General features: G+C 33.1%; 1 protein-coding gene, 1 long non-coding RNA gene and 1 other non-coding gene across 4 annotated transcripts in view; all 3 read right to left on the bottom strand.

Annotated features, from left to right (window-relative positions):
* Positions 1–423: 423 nt before the first annotated feature.
* LOC121258529 overlaps positions 424–19,798 on the bottom strand; it is a 47,649-nt gene continuing 28,274 nt past the window's right edge. Inside the window, exon 3 of the long non-coding RNA XR_005939418.1 lies at positions 424–480. This is a non-coding gene — a long non-coding RNA (uncharacterized LOC121258529). The remainder of the gene's footprint in view (positions 481–19,798) is intronic.
* On the bottom strand, positions 723–15,325 carry LOC121258527 (heat shock cognate 70 kDa protein-like). Of its 2 annotated transcripts, XM_041160063.1 has the most exons (3): positions 14,989–15,325; positions 12,869–13,897; positions 723–2,031 (listed from the first exon to the last, which is right to left on the bottom strand). In XM_041160063.1, the coding sequence occupies exons 1-3, from the start codon at positions 15,206–15,208 to the stop codon at positions 965–967; spliced, it is 2,316 nt and encodes a 771-aa protein (XP_041015997.1). In that variant the 5' UTR covers positions 15,209–15,325; the 3' UTR covers positions 723–964. The 2 variants fall into 2 exon arrangements, with proteins under 2 accessions (XP_041015997.1, XP_041015998.1); XM_041160064.1 differs by lacking the exon at positions 723–2,031 and having other exon boundaries at positions 11,955–13,897.
* On the bottom strand, positions 7,776–7,913 carry LOC121258933. The gene has a single exon (XR_005939484.1). It is a non-coding gene; the product is annotated as a small nucleolar RNA Z247 (small nucleolar RNA).

The following is a 19,798-nucleotide window of genomic DNA, read 5'->3' on the forward strand; positions in this document are numbered from 1 at the left end:
AAAAATTGTCCAAAACAAGAAGAAAATTTGTATTCATCCAAAAAGGAGATTGAAAAATGATTGTATATATCGACAGCACAAAAAATGCATGCATACATACATACATAGGAGCAAGTGTGGGAACGTTACTGTAACGATTGAGAGGGGGACTGGAACCCTATAAATTCTGTATTGGAGACAGCAGAGGGAGAATTGATTTACCTGTGATAATCAATAACGAGACAAGTCTTCTTTGTGATTTTGTTTTGATTTTCCTTCTTTCCGCGTATGGGATGTTTCCAGCTTCTTTTCTTTTTTTTATACTATCTGCTGACGTGGTAGTCGGTTTTGCGGCGGGAACGCAAGGACAGTTGTCCCTAGCATTTTTGAAAAAAAAAACTGCAAAGGGACAAAAGAAAAACTCACCAACGACGCCGTTTTCTTGGGTCTTCATAAACTGAAATTCTTTTGTGAGCTTGGGCCTTGGGCCCGAGTAGTACACTGGTCTCGTTTGCATTCAAAATCCACCTCAACTTATCTCGATTCATCTCATTTCATCTCATCATTACAACCTTTTCAAATTCGCATACAAAATATAATAAACAATTCAATTTTTTTCAAATCTAAAAACAACTTTCTCAAATTTCCACACAAAATATAATAAATAATTTAATTTTTATTCTACTATTGACAAATCATCTTAACCCATCTCAACTCGTCTCTGAATCCAAACCACTCCCCTCTCATATCAACACCAACATATATATAACAACAACCAGAAATTTCACACCATAAATGTCAAATGTTGTAACATATAACGATCGAACAGTACTACTGCAAATTTAAACACACTAACAATATTAAAACTAGTACAATTAAAAGGTCCGACACACAAAGTGGTAACATATTAATTATATCGTTGCAACTTTAGTACGAGTTCCATTCGGCAGATCGACTACATATATAGCAGTCATCTCTAACTTGATCAACTGGAGCTGCTCGATTGTTTATGTTGTTTGATCTTTGCAATGAAGGGATCGTAGTATTGTTTAATCTCTTTCAGATTTTGCTTGATCAAGTTTTCGTCTGCCTCCGAAAGCTGAACGTAGTCTAACCACCGAGTCAAATGGATAATGGCATCTTCAATCTGCTTCTCAAATGCAGGCTCAAGCTTGGAACGAATCTTTTCATCCTCCACAGCATTTTTCATCTCGGAGGCATAGCCCTCCAAAATTCCCACAGCCTTGGCTTTCTCTTTGTATTTATCATCTTCAGCCTTGAAAATCTCTGCATCCTTGATCACCCTATCGATCTCTTCCTCGGTCACTCTCGCCCTCATGTCCTTGGTGATAGTGATCCTGTCGCTCACGCCGGAGGTTTTCTCACGAGAAGAAACCTCCAAGATGCCATTGGCGTCGATATCAAAGTTTTGTTTGATCTTTGCAATGAAGGGATCGTAGTATTGTTTAATCTCTTTCAGATTTTTCTTGATCAAGTTTTCGTCTGCCTCCGAAAGCTGAACGTAGTCTAACCACCGAGTCAAATGGATAATGGCATCTTCAATCTTCTTCTTAAATGCAGGCTCAAGCATGCAACTAATATTTTCATCCTCCACAGCATTTTTCATCTCATAGGCATAGCCCTCTAAAATTACCTTAGCCTTGGCTTTCTCTTTGTATTTATCATCTTCAGCCTTGAAAATCTCTGCATCCTTGATCATCCTATTAATCTCTTCCTCGGTCACTCTCGCCCTCATGTCGTTGGTGATAGTGATCCTGTCGCTCACGCCAGAAGTTTTCTCCCGAGCAGAAACCTTCAAGATGCCATTGATGTCAATATTAAAGGAGACAACGATCGTAACATCACCCCTGGGTGCAGCAGGAATGCCAGAAAGCGTAAATTTTCCCAACAAATAATTATCCGCAGCTCTTGTTCTTTCTCCCTGGTAAACACAGAACAAAATACTAGTTAGGTTGTCGTCGACCGTTGTGTAGTTTCGTTCCATATTGGTGGGACTGGTGGTATTTCTTGGAATCACAACAGACATTGTACCATATTGGGGGGGAGGGAGGGCGAATTGACCCTCAAGACCATCCATCCATTGCCCAGGACAAGCTTCTAAGGAGAGAGAAATAGAACAATTAAATAAAATGTATTGTTTCGAAAACTCTCCTTGATCAAGAGAGGGTATTTTTGAATTATATTTAGAGAGTAGAATACAGAGTATTCATAAACATCAAAATATACACAAATACAATCACGTAAAGATTAGGAAGCTCTATCTGTATTTGGTTGTTGCTGAACTTTGTCCTTATAGCTTAACCTATATATGGTTGTTGCTGGGCTTTATCCTTATCAAATACTTGCACTACCTTATTAGATCAACAGCTCCCTCAAGGTCAATGGTATAGGCTACAACATGTGGGTTGAGCTTGGAATGCAGGAAGTGAAACCGAGTAGAAACAATTGGTTTTGCAAAGAGGTCAGCGATCTAATCCTTACTCGATAAGAACCGAACATCAAGATTTCAAGAGGACGCTTTATCTCTAACAAAATGGAAGTCGAATTCTATATGCTTAGTACGGGCGTGAAAGACAAGATTGACATAGAGGTAGGTGGCACCGATGTTGTCACACCACAATATCGGTGGCTTATCAATGTCAAATCCAAGCCCACAAAGTAAGGATTGAAACCAAACCAATTCAGCAGTGAAATTAGCAAGAGCGCGATACACAACTTCAGTAAACGAGCATGCCACCGTGTGTTGTTTCTTAAGACTCTAAGAGAGAAGGTTAGGACCCAAGAATACACAAAAGCCATTAGTGGACCTTCTGTCATCAGAGCAGCTAACTCAAACCACATCCAAGAATCCCATGAGTTGGGCTGAATGTGAGCGCCTAAGAAGGAGACCATGGTGGATGGTGTGTTTGAGGTAACATAGTATGCGTTTGACAGCCTGCCAGTGAATAGATGAATTGAATATGATCTCCTTCCTCCGGTAATTTATCTTGGCGCAATGCTTAGATAACCAATCCATTCCTAATACAAAACATTAGACTGAAGATAATAAGTTATGCTTCCATTATCCTTCCTTCTAGACTTAGAGGACAATCTCTAATGATTCAAGTACAAGTGATTATACTTCCATTGGGAATCGTAACTACTATGGTTGGAGGTAGTGATTATGTCAGTAGGTTACACGCTTGTGCAAGTGCCACTGACGCGAAGGACCTCGTTGTGCCAGAGTCAAATAAGGAAAACATTGTACATCCGTATAGTGTGACATTACCTATAGTGTAATCAACTACCATATACTCAATAGCTAAATCAAGGATTAATTCCTATAAAAAAAAAGGTCATTTTAGGGAAAATACCAGTAATGACTTCGATCATGTCCATTCTTGATGCTTCGTCATCTATTTCTCTAAAAGTAACGGCATAAACGTGAGCCTCAGCAGGTGGGTCTCTGATTTAGTTTGTTTGTTAATTCGGTTAGAGGAATTTCTACCTCCTTGAGTATTCTAAGGGTAGTCCCAAACCATATGGCTAGGTTTTCCACATTTGAAGCATGTCCCCAACCCAAATCCGAATTCTCCATCGTGGATTTTTCCACACTTTCGACAAGAAGCAGGTGGGGTGGGCATTACCCTCTTCCCTTTGTTAGCTCCTGGCACCATCCTTTTTTTTTTACTCTATTTCCTTTGTTAGCTCCACACGGAGGTGGCGAGCAGCAAGCCGTGCACGGAGATAGTGAGTAGCAAGCCATGCACATGAAACCATTAGGTGCACGCCAACGTGCACCCTTATGTCCGTTGTGCATGGCGTGCATAGTGCATCTCTCACGCGCACAATGCAAGCCATGCACTCCACTAGTTTATTTTATTTTATTTTAAATAGGGTTAACTAAATAAGCATATCACTAATAATAAAAAAAAGAGATAAAGATAAAAGATAAGACAATGAATAGATAAATTGAAAGAAGTTGACTCAGAGTCTTAGGAGGAAATGGCTTCATAAGACAAGTAGGACTCAATCACTCAAAAGAAGGAAATATATCTCTATATAAGGAGGAGATCTCCACAAATCTAGATAGGGTCTCAACGCCCAGACTCCACCATATACAATGACTCTAAAAGATCTTCTTTCAAGAGACGCACCATCTTCAACCTCTGAAAATTTATCCATTTGTATTGATAGATATGCGAAATCATGAGAGATTGTTACATCACCTATTATAATGGATTTCCTCCCAAAACAACCTTTGGACGTAGTCTTTTTTGTCGAGTCATGTAAATTTTTGTGTCTTTTTTTATTTATCTTTTATTTACTTATTTATTGTTTATTTCATAAATGAATGCGAAAAGCACTGTATCGATGCCCTGAATCATTATCGTGAATTGGGAATCACTCTTTTTCCGTTTTGGTTAGTTGTGCAAACTTTTAGCAATAACATATGTCATTTAAGTAAATCTAACCCAAAATAAACAATCTTCTTAAAATGATTTTTCAAATATCAAAGTTTTAAGAACTTTGAGAGTCACGAGATCGAATAGGTGTTGCCCACCAAACAAGACTTTGTAAAAAGTGCTCTCACTTCCTCTTCCCTTTTTTACTTATAACAATTTTTTTTTGAAATGGAAACTCACTTCTCATTAACTGCAAAAAGATATTACAGATGTAAATCAGTCCATAGGACTTGTTGAACACAGCTGGGAACAGAATCCCATCAAACATTAGTTGAAATAACATTTCTAGAAAATCTTGCTAGCTTGTGTGCAGCTTGATTGGCTTCCCTATTGATGTGAACAATTGAACAGCTCTGAAATCTACTCTTGAGGTGCTGAATATTTGTTACTACATTCCCATAAATGGAGTTCGAATTAGTAGGATTACTTATTTCTTGAACTAGAAGTAGTGAATTAGTTTCAATGCATAAAGAGAGAAGGTCAAGAGGGATGCAGAATTGCAATCCTCTCAATATTGCAATGAGCTCAATCTCTAGGGGTTCCATCACTACAGCTTCTTTCTTGCTTACTGCCATTAACACTTTCCCTTCCCAATCTCTTAAGATGAGACCTACCCCTGCATTACCCTCAGCATGAAAGATAGCCCCATCCACATTGAGTTTTGTCATACCTTGTAGAGGTAACTGCCATTTGACAACTTCTTGAAACTGCTCTAATCTACAGCTTTAATTGCCTTGAAGGTCTGATGTAACGAAAGAGCATATTTAATGATCTGTTCAGGTGTGATCTGTTTTTTTTTTTTTGGATAAAGGTTTTAGGTAATTATGCATTCAACTTTTGCTCACAGACAAAGAACAAGAAAGGGTGAAACTATTAATGAATAGATTATTAACTTGTTTCTATTTCTCTTTTAAATTATCTATTTATTTTCTTTTCTGGTTGCCTCCTTCTTTTTTCCTTCCATTCTCCTATTTTCAAAAGATATTAGGATCGAATTCAAAAGATTAACATCCACAAAGAAAGATATCTTTCTTTGCCAACAGCGTTTAAAAAACTCAAATATCTCACACTACAGGATTTCGTGCCAAGGGGTGCACGAAATGGACTAGCTTTAACTTTTTCCAATTTCGAAACAATCCTTTGCTCGCACATGCAGAGTACCAATTAATTAGTTAAATGATCCATAAGAGATAAGACATTTGACTTGTCAACATTGGCTGCGGCCTGCATGCACGTTGGGTTGGCTACAAGAAAATTAAAAGAATGATTATAAAAAAAACAAAATAACCCAATACAACTTTTACACAATTCAATAATATTAAAATCTTATTTTATTTTAGTGGATTTAACTTTAAAAAGTGATAATATTTTAATAGAAAGTTGTGTTAAAATTCAAGTTCATGGATTGAGCACTATAAAAGATTAGGAGAGGAAACTGGAGGGAAAAATCAGCTTTAATAAGTAATTACATAGTAATTTGAAAGACATCCAGATTAGAAACGCTTTTTCTAAGTTTGCATGTTAAAGAGTTTGTATGGCATGGCTCTAGAATTTTGGTACCGCTAAAGGGAGATACAAAAATATTAAGGAAAAAAAATCGTAGGAGTTCTTATTTTTTTGCAACTTTTCCTCATCAATATTAATTAACGGTGATACCCGCACCTCAAAGATTGTGGCTGCCTGCTCCTTGGGCGGGTGGGAGAGTTGGGTCTGTGGAGCCTAGCCTCGCCCGCCCGTGGGTAGGTGACCCCTTTTGGATGCTGGGTGCGAATTGACACCCAAGATCATCCATCCATTGCCCACGACGAGTTTCTAAGTAGAGAGTAACATAACAATTAAATAAAATGTATTGTTTGGAAAACTCTCCTCGTTCGAGAGAGAGTATTTTTGTATTATATTTATAGAATAGAATACAAAGTATTCATAAACATCAAAATATAAACAAATACAATCACGTAAAGATTAGGAAGTTCTATCTCTATTTGGTTGTTGCTGAACTTTGTCCTTATAGCTTAACCTATATATGGTTGTTGTTGGGCTTTATCCTTATCAGATATCTGCACTACCTTATCAGATAATGCTTCAACAGCTCCCCTCAAGGTCAACGGTACAGGCTACAGCATGTAGGTTGAGCTTGGAACACAAGAAGTGAAACCGAGTAGAAACAATCAGTTTTGTAAAGAAGTTAGCGATCTGATCTCTTTACACTGGAGTTTTTTTCTCTTTTGCAACATTTCCTCATCAATGTTAATTAAAAGGGATACCCGCACCTCAAAGATGGTGGATGCCGACTCCACCCAAGGATGGGCAGGGTGGAGAGTTGGGTCCCTGTGCCCTTAGCCTCGACCCCGTGGATAGGTGCCCCCGTTTGGATATCGAGGGGGTGAATTAGCACCAAGGGCCATCCATTCACTACCCAAGACGAGAATCTAGGGAGAGAGTAACGTAACACTCAAATAAAGTGTATAGTTTGCAAAACTCTGCTTGATCAAGAGAGATTATTTTTGTATTAGATTTATAGAGTAAAATAGATATCCAAACAAATATTATATATATAATATATAATATTTTAAATATATTATATGTTTAATATTTAATATTAATATCCAAACAAAACGAATGGTTCGGTCAAGACCGAACTAGACCGAGACTAATTGAATGTGTGTGTATATATATATACAATATTATTATATATATTGGTTGTATAAATTAATTATATAATTTTCATCTAAGGGATTAGGATTGATCTTATATAAAATGAAATTATTTAATATTCATTAACCATATAAAAAATGTTGAAGAGATCACTTAATTTTAATTTTACTAATTTGATTAACTTTTTGTATTAATTGTTTTGTCAAAAAAAGAAAAAAGAGGAAAAAAATATTCATGGATCGAATCGGACCGACTGGATAGATAGCTAACGGCCCAGTCTAGCAAAAATAATGGATCGAAATTTTCAATCCATGACCTCCCTCGGACTTGATTGGATTAGACCGATTACACCCTTACTCCTGAGATGGCTGTCAAGTTGCCCGGAGAGTAGTTGGATTTGCAGCGTTGTCAGCTCGATATGTGAGATCAAACATGTGATAGCAACAAAGTGTAGTTAGCCTAGGTGATGGTAGACTTGACAGGTGGGCTTTCTACTAGAGGATGGCCCGCTAAAGTTCTGGGAGCATCGACCATGCCCACGTCCTCTCCCTCTAGAGTAGGAGGTGAACCAAGAAGAAGACTATGGTCCTTGGTGAGGAGGCATACCAGAATGAGCAGCAATATTGGCGGAGGGTTGAGAAAAGTCCACTGGAGAAGAATGTTGTTCTAGACGAAGTTCATAGCTAAGAAGGTGACCATAAATCTCATCTAATGATAGTGGATCAACTCTAGTTGTAACAGAGGTGATAAAAGGATCATAGTCAGGACCAAGACCTACAAGAAGATCTGAGAAAACCTCATGCTCTTGAAGAGGTTGTCTAGCAGGAGTGAGAAGGTAAGCAAATTTTGATTTATTGAAAATAATCAACCATGGAAAGACCTCCTTTCTTGGTTGTGGCAAGTTGTAAATGAGAGTGGATAATACGAGCACAGGAATGTGATGTAAAAAAAATTTCAAGAGCAGTCCAGAAGGCGTAGGAAGTATTATAATTGTGTACTTGAGTTAGAATTTTTCATATAGGGAGGAGAGAAGGGTGTCGAGAATGAGTTGGTCTTGTTGACACCATGTATGGTAGGCAAGGTTGGGGAGGGAATTGGGTAGTAAAGGAGTAGGGTAGATATAGCACCATCAAGGTAGCCAAGGAGTTGCTGACCACGGAAGAATGGAATTATCTTAGCCTTCCATAATAGGAAGTTGTCTTTTATGAGTTTGATGGTAACAAGGTGAGAGAGAGAGACAGGGGAAGAATGCAAGGATTGTGGCTGAGGTGGGGGAGGAGAGATTGAGGAAGATGTACAAGAGAAGGCCATAGTAGAAGATACCGCGAGTCTATGAGGGCTCTCGTACCATAACAGAACACTTAAATAAAGTGTACTGTTTGGAAAAACTCTCCTTGATCGAGAGAGAGTATTTTTTTTATTATATTTATAGAGTAGAATATAGAGTATTGAAAAACATCAAAATATACACAAATACAATCACATAAAGATTAGGAAGCTCTATCTTTATTTGGTTGTTATTTAACTTTGTCCTTATCAGCTTGACCTCTATCTGGTTATTGTTGGGCATTATCCTTATCAGATACTTTCACTGCCTTATCAGATAATGCTTCAACAAAGAGAGATACGTGGGGCTAGGGACGACGGCAACTGTGTGGCGAAATAGACGAAGAGAGACTAAGAGAGGAGAGAGAGAGAGAGAGACCAGGAGAGGGGTTTTTAAAATAAAACATAATGTCAGACGACTTCATTTTATTAAGAACAAAAAAATCAAACTTAAAATAAAACGATGATGTTTTTTAAATATATAGATATATATATATATATATATGTATATAATTTAGGTCGGGCGAATGAGGGAAACTCTAGGCAAGCTTGTGCCCAACCCATCCCCTAACACCTAGATCTGTTCGGAGGTCCACCTACACACCGAGTGTTTGTGTGCAGGTGCCCTCAGCCGTCTAGGGAGGCCATACAGGGGCAAACGGGGTGGCCCACTGCCTGCCCCTAATGTTCAAGCTCAATCTTTTTTTAGAATTCTTGATACTTCAACTACTTCCCAATACTTCGATATCCAAATCCAACGACTTCGAAACATACATTAGCACGAGGTGATAATGTTGTTATCCTCCTTTTCCTTTGTCTCTTTTATTACTTTTTTCTTGACGAATTGATTCATTGTTGCGAGGAGGATTGGGCTTATGCTCTCAGTTTCTCTTGCTTTGTTTGGGGTACTGCCCCCTTAAGAGCATTCATATCTCATTTCCCATAAAAATTTCTTATAATTTAGTTAAAAAGTACATTCTCTAAAATTTTTCTCTAAATTTTACTTATATTTCAAAAACCTCATATATCTCGTTCTCTCATTTATCTATTTTATTAAAATGATATTTCTCTGTTCTTTCTTTATTACTTATTTTCTCCCATTCCATTTACAAACTTAACTAAATACTTTTTCTTATATTTTAAACTATTACTCTAGTGAATATTTTAAACAAAAATTTAAATTATTTTTTTGTGGATATAATAATATTTTTAAAATTAAATTTTTTTATTTTTGAATTTAATTAAATTATTTTTAAAATTATTATTTAAAACTATAACAAATATGAGTATGAGAGCAAATATAGATGATTGGAAGAAAAATTTATTTTATGTACTAGAATAAAATATTGATAAAAATAGTTTAGAAGATCAATAATGATTCCCTATATTTGAGAAACTACTGTTTATTTCTTAAACATTTTTCCTAAAATAGGGATTGGAATTTATGTAGTATTTTGATCAAAACTCTAAAATAAACCTCAAATTATAAGAAAAATTGTGCTTGGGGCATGGATGTGGGTGCTCTAACTAATGTATTTTTCTACTTTTTCTTGTCAACCAAATCGAATGAATTTTATTTTCTGATTTTTATTTGCTGCTATATGTATTGCTTCTATTTCCATAAAGAGTGTTCGGTTTTTGCAATCTGTACACTCCAACAGTAGGAGGCAAGGACAACTCAATATGAATTCATTAAATTGATGTCTAAGTCCCATTTGGTTATACAGTTAAAGATAAAATAAAATATTTTATTAAAAATTAAATAAAATATTATTAAAATATTATTTCATACTAAATCTCATCAACCAAATCGCTTTTTCGAAAAATACAAGATATCTAAGTCATACAAGTAAAGAGATTTATTCATTGATAAGAAAAAAAAATGTGAATGGTGATTGGATCGATGATAAAATAGAATCCTGATCCTTCCCTTTTATTTGTAATTGTAAATGAAATATTTATTCAATGAATGAAGTAAATATTGAATGAATAAATAGATTCAAAAAAAAAAAAAAAAAGGAAAATTTGGAATGGTTTTGAAAACTGAAAGAAATGGAAGAAAAAAAGTAATATGGATTCACAAAAATTATGTGAATGGAAACTAAAAAAGAAATATGAAAGTAGTTTTAATCATTCAATAATATTATTACTTCAATTCTTAATATAATTTTTATTTTGAAATTCAAAAAATTTAAATTATTTATTATATTTTATGTGGAAGTTTAAAAAAATTATAATAATGAGATGAGATAAAATAAGATAATTTTGTGTATATAAACTGGGCCTAAGACCAAAATTTAAAATGAGACATTTATATTATACCATGACATCACCTAATATAATTTATTTTTTTGAAAGAAATGTTGTTTTTTTTCTCTCTCATCAATCAGTCGACTTCCTATCATTATGATTATAATAAACTTATAACATTTATCCTATTTTAAATCTTAATTTAGATTTGGATATAAAAAATACTCTCAACCTATCTTATCTCATCTCATCATTATAATTTTTCTAAATTTTTATATAAAACATAATAAACAATTTAACTTTTTCAAATTCTAAAATAATAATAATATTAAAAAATAATATTTTAATAGTATTTTATTCAACTCATCTAAAATTATCTCATCGCACTAATCAATTGAGCCCTAAAGCTTTTATAATTTTTGGGGACGTTGCTATTTGAAGGGCCTTAGAGCATTAGTAATTGCCTAACCAAAGTTTGGCCAAAACTTGACTAAGAAATTCACTTTTATAAATTTAGTTAACCAATTTTCAACAATATCAAATAGCAAACTCTTCAAAGCTATAACTATTCTATTAAAATATTGATTTTGATCTTTTCATTTATTTTAGTTCTAATTGTAATTTGAATATTTATTCGTTATTATAAAAGTACATACTAATTTTCTAATGATCATACTATTCCAATGGATATAATTTTCTAATGATCTTTTTTTTACAAGTCATATTCTTCCAACTAATATATTTGAACAACGGTCATATTCTTCTATTATAAAACATAACATCTCTTAAATATTAATTATTGGATTAATTGATCAGGAATACAATATAGATGAAATATTTTGATATAGAAGGATCCACTTGAAAGAGCTCCAAGAATTTTTTTTTTTTTTTTTCATTTCTGTTTTGGTTTTTTTTTTTTTTTTTTGAAGTTTTAGAAAAGCTAATTAATGGACCCATTCTGAAAAAATACTGAGTCTTATTTTCAAGATAACTAGTAAGGTTTCCCATAAGACCGTTTTAAAAGGTAATGATCTATTTATTAGAAATAAAATCAGCCAATTGTTATAACATCATTCATTATTATAAGCAAAAGCAACAATTTTTTATGTAGAGAAAATTTAATTTAGCAAAATAAAAATGATTCAGCAAGGCATGAAGTAACTGTCATTTGCATCACAACCAGAATGTACCTTCAAGATTCAGCAAGACATGAAGTAACTAACGCATTCCAAATGTACCTTCCAAAATAAAAAAATGAAAAAAAAATAAAGAAAAAAGGCAGCAATATCAGAGCACTTTTCACATCAATCCAACATTGCATCACAAGATCAACACCTCAAAAATCAACACCAATAATTAGAACCAGAAATTACAAACCATGCATAAATTTTGAACGTTCCAAACTATACCAAACAGTGCAAGATTTAAACATACCAGCAATAAAACTGGACAAATAAAAGGTTGGACAAACAAAGTGGTAACATCGTTGCAACTAGCAGTGAGTTCAATTTGACCGACTCTTAGCATTCATAACAGTCAGCTCTATTATCTTCGAGAGGAGCTGCTCGATTGCTTATGTTGTTTGATCTTCACAATGATGGGATCACAGACTTTTTTAGTCACTTTCAGCTTTTCCTTATACTCATTTGCCGAGGCACTCTGGACACCCTCTAACCATTGAGTCACCTGGCGAATGGCATCTTCAATCTTCTTCTTACTTTCGGGCTCAAGCTTGGCACGAATCTCCTTATCTTTGACAATACTTTTCAGGTCGTAGGCATAATCCTCCAAAGCTCCCTTAGCCTTGGCCTTGTCTTTGTACTTTTCATCTTCAACCTTGAAATTCTCGGCATCCTTGATCATCCTATTAATCTCTTCAATGGGTAGTCTCGCCTTGTCATTGGTTATGGTGATCTTTTGGCTCACGCCAGTGGTGCTCTCCCGAGCAGAAACCTTCAAGATGCCATTGATGTCAATATTAAAGGAGACAACGACCGTAATCTTACCCCTAGGTGCAGCAGGAATGCCAGAAAGCGTAAATTTTCCCAACAAATAATTATCCGCAGCTCTTGTTCTTTCTCCCTCGTAAACGCAGAAGAAAATACTAGTTTGGTTGTCCTCGACCGTGGTGTAGTTTCGTTCCATATGGGTGGGACTGGTGGTATTTCTTGGAATCACAACAGACATTGTACCATCGTTGGTCTCCACCCCAAGGGATAGAGGAATGACATCTACAAGCACAATGTCTTGAACTCTCTCATTCCTCGTACCAGCCATGATTGCAGCTTGGACAGCGGCTCCATAAGCCACTGATTCATCGGAGTTCAGGCTCCTTTTGAGCTCCACGCCGTCAAAGAATTCCTGCAACAGCTGCTGGACCTTCGGTATTCTGGAAGAACCACCCGTAAGAACAACATCATGAACATTTCTCTTCTCCATCTTAGCATCAACCAAACATTTTTCCACAAGTTTAACAGACTTCTTGAAGAAATCCATATTGAGTTCTGAAAATTTGGAACGAGTGATATTTGAGATAAAATCAATACCCTCATACAGTGCATCCACGGAAATATTAGTATCAAGTGCAGAAGAAAGAACTCTCTTAGCTCTCTCGCATTCAGTTCTCAACCTTCTCATAGCTTTGGCGTTTCCACTTATGTCTTTTTTGTGCTTCCTTTTAAATACTTCTACACAATGGTTAACCATTCTGTTGTCAAAGTCCTCACCTCCAAGGTGAGTATCTCCGGCAACAGCTTTCACTTCAAATTTCTTTCCCTCAATGGTAAGAACTGAGACATCTGCTGTACCGCCGCCCAAATCAAAGACCAACACATTTCTTTTACAAATACTACCCAGTACCGCCCTGTCAAGGCCATAAGCAATGGCGGCGGCTGTTGGTTCATTGAGTACGCGCATGACATTTAGGCCTGCAATGCGGCCAGCATCCATTGTAGCCTTACGCTGCGCTTCATTGAAGTAAGCGGGGACGGTAACAACTGCATTTTTCACAGTCGTTTCCAGGTAAGTCTCTGCAATGACACGCATCTTTTGTAGCACCATTGACGAGATTTCCACGGCAGAAAACATCTTGATTTCATTCTTATAAGTGACACTGATCATAGGCTTGTCATCAGAACCTTCAATGACCTTGAATGGCCACGATTTTATATCGCTCTGAACCAAGGGATCACTGAATCTCCTACCGATCAACCGTTTTGAATCTGCAAAATTAATCAAAAGGAATATAGGAAGAAGTGAATATAACTTTTTCAAATTAATATAACTTTTTCAAACTTAAAAAAAATATAACTTTTTCAAACTTAAAAAAAATATTAAAAAAATATTTGAATAAATTTTTAACTTTATAATATTTTTATTTAAATTTTTTTCAATTATTTTTTAAAATTCTATAAAATATTTTAATTCTAATAATTATACTATTATTTACAAAATTTTAAGATATTTCGAGTTTCCAAACCAGCTCTTACTCTCTATCATATATATATTCAGAGCTATTAACCGTACCCTTCCGCTAGCTAGGCAACATAGGTAGCTGGCCACTAGTGGAAGAAAGCCTCCAAATAAAACCTTCCAATCTTTCTTGATGGAAAAAAGCCACAGTTGGCAGAAATAGATTAAAGTGCCGTATGGATATACAATAAGTTGAGATAAAAATTAAAAATTAAATAAAATATTATTTAAATATTATTTTTTAAAATTATTATTATTTTAAAATTTAAAGAATTAAATTATTTATTATATTTTATATGAGAATTTTCAAAAAATTATAATAATAAAATCAAAAGAAACACTTCTAAATTCAGGACCGGGCCTAAGTTAATGGGAGAATATCAAATTTGAATGGAATATCTTATGTAATTGATAATATGTTTAATTAATTTTTTATATTTCTCTCTCTCTTTTTTTTTTTTTTTTCTAATTTCTTTCTTCTTTCTTGATCTAAACATGATGCACTGATCTTTTCTTGCTATATATCTTCTGGCCTGTTGCTTGGATTTCTTTTCTTTTTTTTTTTATTTATTGAAATCTCACAATTGATCTTACCAAAAAAGTACTCATGTAAGCCATTAATATAAATGCTTCTAAGAAACCATTTGCAAAATTAAAATTAATAAAATCCTACCTAGATCAACAATATGTCTCAACAGAGAAGATGTAGAAAATCTTAAATATTCTTTTCTTTGAAAAAACGATAGAAATGATATTTAAATAATTATATAATTATATTTAAAAATTAAATTTGTTTAGAAAGTTGTTTATAACTTCTCAAAAAGAAAGAAAGAGAAATTACCAAAGACGGAGTTGGTGGGGTTCATGGCGATCTGGTTCTTGGCGGCATCACCGATGAAGTGCTGCATATCAGTGAATGCGACACACGATGGCGTCGTTCTATTCCCCTGATCATTAACTATTGTCTCTACTCTATCATGTTGCAACACAGCAACGCAGGAGTACGTCGTCCCCAGGTCTATCCCAATAGCCGGACAAAACATCCTTCTGTCGTCGGCCATTCTCGACGTCCAGATCAACAATCACAACTAAAGATTGATCAAGTACTAGCTAGTTGTATATTCAGAGGTGGAAGAAGAAGGCCTTTTTATAGAGTGTGTTTCCAGCTTGCTTACGGATGGAGTTGCGGCATCTGTACTACGGTACTACGTACCTACATGAAGTCAAGTATGAGTCAACTCATTCGTTGCAAATAGCTTATAAGAAAGGAAAGATTCCATTCACTTTAATGTGGTCCAATATTGATGGAAAATACTTAGCCAAATCGTTGACGGCATTGATCAGTTTACGAGTCCAACGCGTTTCTATTTTTTTATATTTTAGGACGACATCACCAGTTTATAAGATATAATTTAACAGTGAAAAAAGATCAAAAGAGATTATATTTAACTTGTCATCACAAGCGTCTTAAGCCCTCATTTCTTTTCAAAAAAATATCTCATCTCATCTCATCTCATTTCATCTAATCATTACAATTTTCTTAACTTTTAATACAAATTAAAAAAATATTCTAATAATATTTTATTTAATTTTTTAACTTTAATTTTAACTCATTTTATTTCATCTCTAAAAACATACGGGACTAAGTTTCGTCTAACTCAAGCGCAGACACAGCCAATGTTGATAAAAGAGCATCTCCATCATTGATCTTTAGACAAATTTTAATAATAAAAAAAAAATAAGTGAAGAAAAGTGAGCTACTCGGCTTCCAAAATTAACTTTTGATTTTAGGATTGCTATAATTTGCCCTCAAAATAATAATAATATTAAAATTATATTATTTTTAAAAATATAATAATTTTAAAAATATTATCGTACTTGCAAAAAAATTATTTAAATTTTTGTTTAAATTATTCACTAGAAAGTAGTAGTTCAAAATATAACAATAATGAGTAGTTAAAATTGTAAAGAAAAGTAAGAAAAAATTAAAAAGAATATTTTAAAAGAATAGATCAATATATAATAAGGAATGAGATATGGTAGATTTTAGAAAGATAAGTAAAATTTAAAAAAAAAAATATGATTTTAAGCTAAAATTTAAGAAAAAATTTGCTTGCTCTATCTCTATCATAAAAAATATTATAATTATAAAAAATAATAGATTTGTTGTCAAAGACTCAAATCATAGACGCGTCTGTACAAACACTCCAACTTGCCTGCTCAAGTCTTTTTATATTACAAATAAAAAAAAAGTCATTTTATATTAATATATATGTGTATATATATATATATATGTGGTGACGCCATTCCTTTCCATTTTATAAGTGTTGGAAAATTTCGAAACAATCCTTTGCTCACTCATGCAGATTGTGCGACTTCCCACCAATTAATTAGTTAAAGAGTAATATTATATGTAATTATGAAATACGTAAGTATCATACAGTCGTTTTAAAAAAATAAAATTTATTATTAAAAACGTCATACACTTCAAGATAATTAGAGATACCTAAATTTCATACATTCATAGCTAAGATCTCAATACAATCAATTAGGTAGTATTTTCAAAAACAAGCATAATCAACCAATTACAACTTATTTTTATACTCGATCATCAACTACAAATGAAATTAAACATTAAATATTAAAATTTGTCCAATTCTTGCACCTCATGGTCCTCATGTAATTATTAAAATATTATTTTTATTTTGGAATTTGAAATTTTGAATTGTTTATTATATTTTATGTATGAATTTAAAAAATATATATATAATGATTAGGGCTCTGTTCTGATAATGAAAGTAGTTTATCTCATCTCATCTCATCTCATCATTATAATTTTTTCAAATTCTTATACAAAATATAATAAATATATAATTCAGTTTTTTCAAATCCTAAAATAATAATAATATTCTAATAATATTTTATTCAATTTTTAACTTTCATCTCAATTCATCTCATCTCAACTCACTATTTAAATCGTATCTTGATGAAATGGGATGAGATAAAATGAAATAGTTTGGATAACCAAATTTAACTAACTTTTATTAACAAACACACATTTGCACAGTGCTATTTACGATTTCAATTCCTTAATTACTAATTTTTAAAATTTAACCATTACAAAATATTAACGTTGAAAAAAGAAAATTTGAAAAAAACATTATATTATTCTTAAAAGTGTAATAATTTTGAAAATATTATCGTACGTACAAAAAAATTATTCAAATTTTGGTTTAAATTATTCTCTAGAGAATAGTAGTTCAAAACATAAGAATAGTGAGTAGTACTAAAAATTGTAAAGGGAAGTGAGAGAAAAAATAAAAAGAAATAATAAAAGAGAATATTTTAAAAGAATAGATTAATAATATGGAGTGAGATGTAGTAGATTTTAGAAAGATGAGTAAAATGTAGAAAAATATGATTTTTAGCTAAAATTTAAGAAAAAATTTGCTTGCTTTACGAATGCTCAAAATTTGCATAATTCGATACTATATTTAAAATTATTTTTTTAATAAAAATTAATATTGTTATAATTGACAAGTTGGTATATAATTATTTTTATAAACAATAATAGATTTGTTGTCAAATCACAGACGCATCTGTACAAACAATCAAACTGGTTTGTTCAAGTCTTTTTCTATTACAAAAAAAAAAAAAAAAAATCTTTTAATATTAATATTATATATATATATATATATATAGTGACGCCATTCCTTCCCATTTTATAAGTGTTGGGAAATTTCGCATGCAGATTGTTTGACTTCCCACCAATTAATTAGTTAAATCCTCAAGAGATAGACGTTTGACTTCTCAACATTTGCTGCGGCCTCCATGCACGTTGGGTTGGCTACAAGAGAAAAAAAAAAAAAAAAAAAATAACCCAATACCACTTTCACACAATTCAATAATATTAAAATATTATTTTATTTTAATGGATTTAACTTTAAAAAGTAATAATATTTTAATAGAAAGTTGTGTAAAAATTCAAGTTCTGCTCAATATATAAAAGATTAGGAGAGGAAACTGGAGGGAAACTTCAGCTTTAATAAGTAATTGTAGATGATTGTGAAAAGGAAAGACATCCAGATGAGAGATGATTGTTCCAAGTTTGCACGTTAAAGAGTTTGTATGGCATGGCTCTAGAATTTTGGTACCGCTAAAGGAGATACAAAAGTAATAAGAAAAAAAAATAGTTGGAGTTTTTCCTTTTTTTTAACATTAATTAAGAGTGCTACCTGCACCTCATCTGGCCCTGCCCACGGATGGACGGGGTGGAGAGTTGGATCCCTGGACCCTAGTCTCACCCCCTACGGGTAGGTGTCCCCTTTTGAATGTTTGGGGGGAGGGAGGGCGAATTGACCCTCAAGACCATCCATCCATCTAACTACGTACCTACATGAAGTCAAGTATGAGTCAACTCATTCGTTGCAAATAGCTTATAAGAAAGGAAAGATTCCATTCACTTTAATGTGGTCCAATATTGATGGAAAATACTTAGCCAAATCGTTGACGGCATTGATCAGTTTACGAGTCCAACGCGTTTCTATTTTTTTATATTTTAGGACGACATCACCAGTTTATAAGATATAATTTAACAGTGAAAAAAGATCAAAAGAGATTATATTTAACTTGTCAACATGGCTGAGAAATGATTTGACATAGTCACATGCATGTGAGTTTCGTCTAACTCAAGCGCAGACGTAGCCAATGTTGATAAAACAGCATCTCCATCATTGATCTTTAGACAAATTTTAATAATAATAATAAAAAAAAGAAATAAGTGAAGAAAAGTGAGCTACTCGGCTCCCAACTTTTGATTTTAGGATTGCTATCGTTTGCCCGCTGAATCATCATTATAATATTTTAAAATTTATTTATAAAATATAATAAATAATTTAAATTTTTTTACTTTTAAAATAATAATAATATTAAAATTATATTATTCTTAAAAACATAATAATTTTAAAAATATTATCGTATCTGTAAAAAAAATTTAAATTTAAATTTTAATTATTTGCTAGAGAGTAATAATTTAAAACATAAGAATAGTGAGAAGTTAAAATTATAAAGGAAAGTGAGAAAAAATTAAAAAGAATATTTTAATAAAATAGATCAATATATAATAAGAAATGACATATAGTAGGTTTTGAAAAGGTTAAAAAAATTTAGAAAAATATAATTTTTAACTAAAATTTAAGAAAAACTTTGCTTGTTCTATCTCTATCATAAAAAAATATTATAATTATAAAAAATAATAGATTTGTTGTCAAATCATAGACGCGTCTGTACAAACTCACCAACTGGCCTGCTCAAGTCTTTGTATATATATAAATATCTATATATATATATATATATATATATTTGGTGACGCTATTCCTTTCCATTTTATAAGTGTTGGGAAATTTTAAAGAAAAATACTTGTCGCAAGTGTTTGGTGTAAACGGCGTGTAATTGGAATTGACGTTAAGACACTTGATAAGAGAGAGACCGAGTTGATGAGAGAAAGCTGAGGAGAGAGAGATATCGAGCTGAAGAAGCTGATAAGAGAGAAAGATCGAGCTGATGAGAGAGTCAATGGGAGAGAGAGCTGATGGGAGAGAGAGAGGACTCGAGGAGGGAGAGATAGAGAGAGTTGATGAGAGAGAGAGTGC

The sequence above is a fragment of the Juglans microcarpa x Juglans regia genome, chromosome 3S (genome assembly GCF_004785595.1).
Source record: "Juglans microcarpa x Juglans regia isolate MS1-56 chromosome 3S, Jm3101_v1.0, whole genome shotgun sequence".
NCBI classification, from domain to species: Eukaryota; Viridiplantae; Streptophyta; class Magnoliopsida; order Fagales; family Juglandaceae; genus Juglans; species Juglans microcarpa x Juglans regia.

Bases quoted from the DNA above. Each gene is read 5' to 3' on its own strand.
- LOC121258527 (XM_041160063.1), bottom strand. From the start codon at position 15,208: ATGGCCGACGACAGAAGGATGTTTTGTCCGGCTATTGGGATAGACCTG. The intron at 13,898-14,988 runs GTAATTTCTCTT...TTAATTTTGCAG, and splicing joins CCCCACCAACTCCGTCTTTG to ATTCAAAACGGTTGATCGGT. The intron at 2,032-12,868 runs GTACAATGTCTG...CCCCCCAATATG, and splicing joins TGGGGTGGAGACCAACGATG to GTACAATGTCTGTTGTGATT.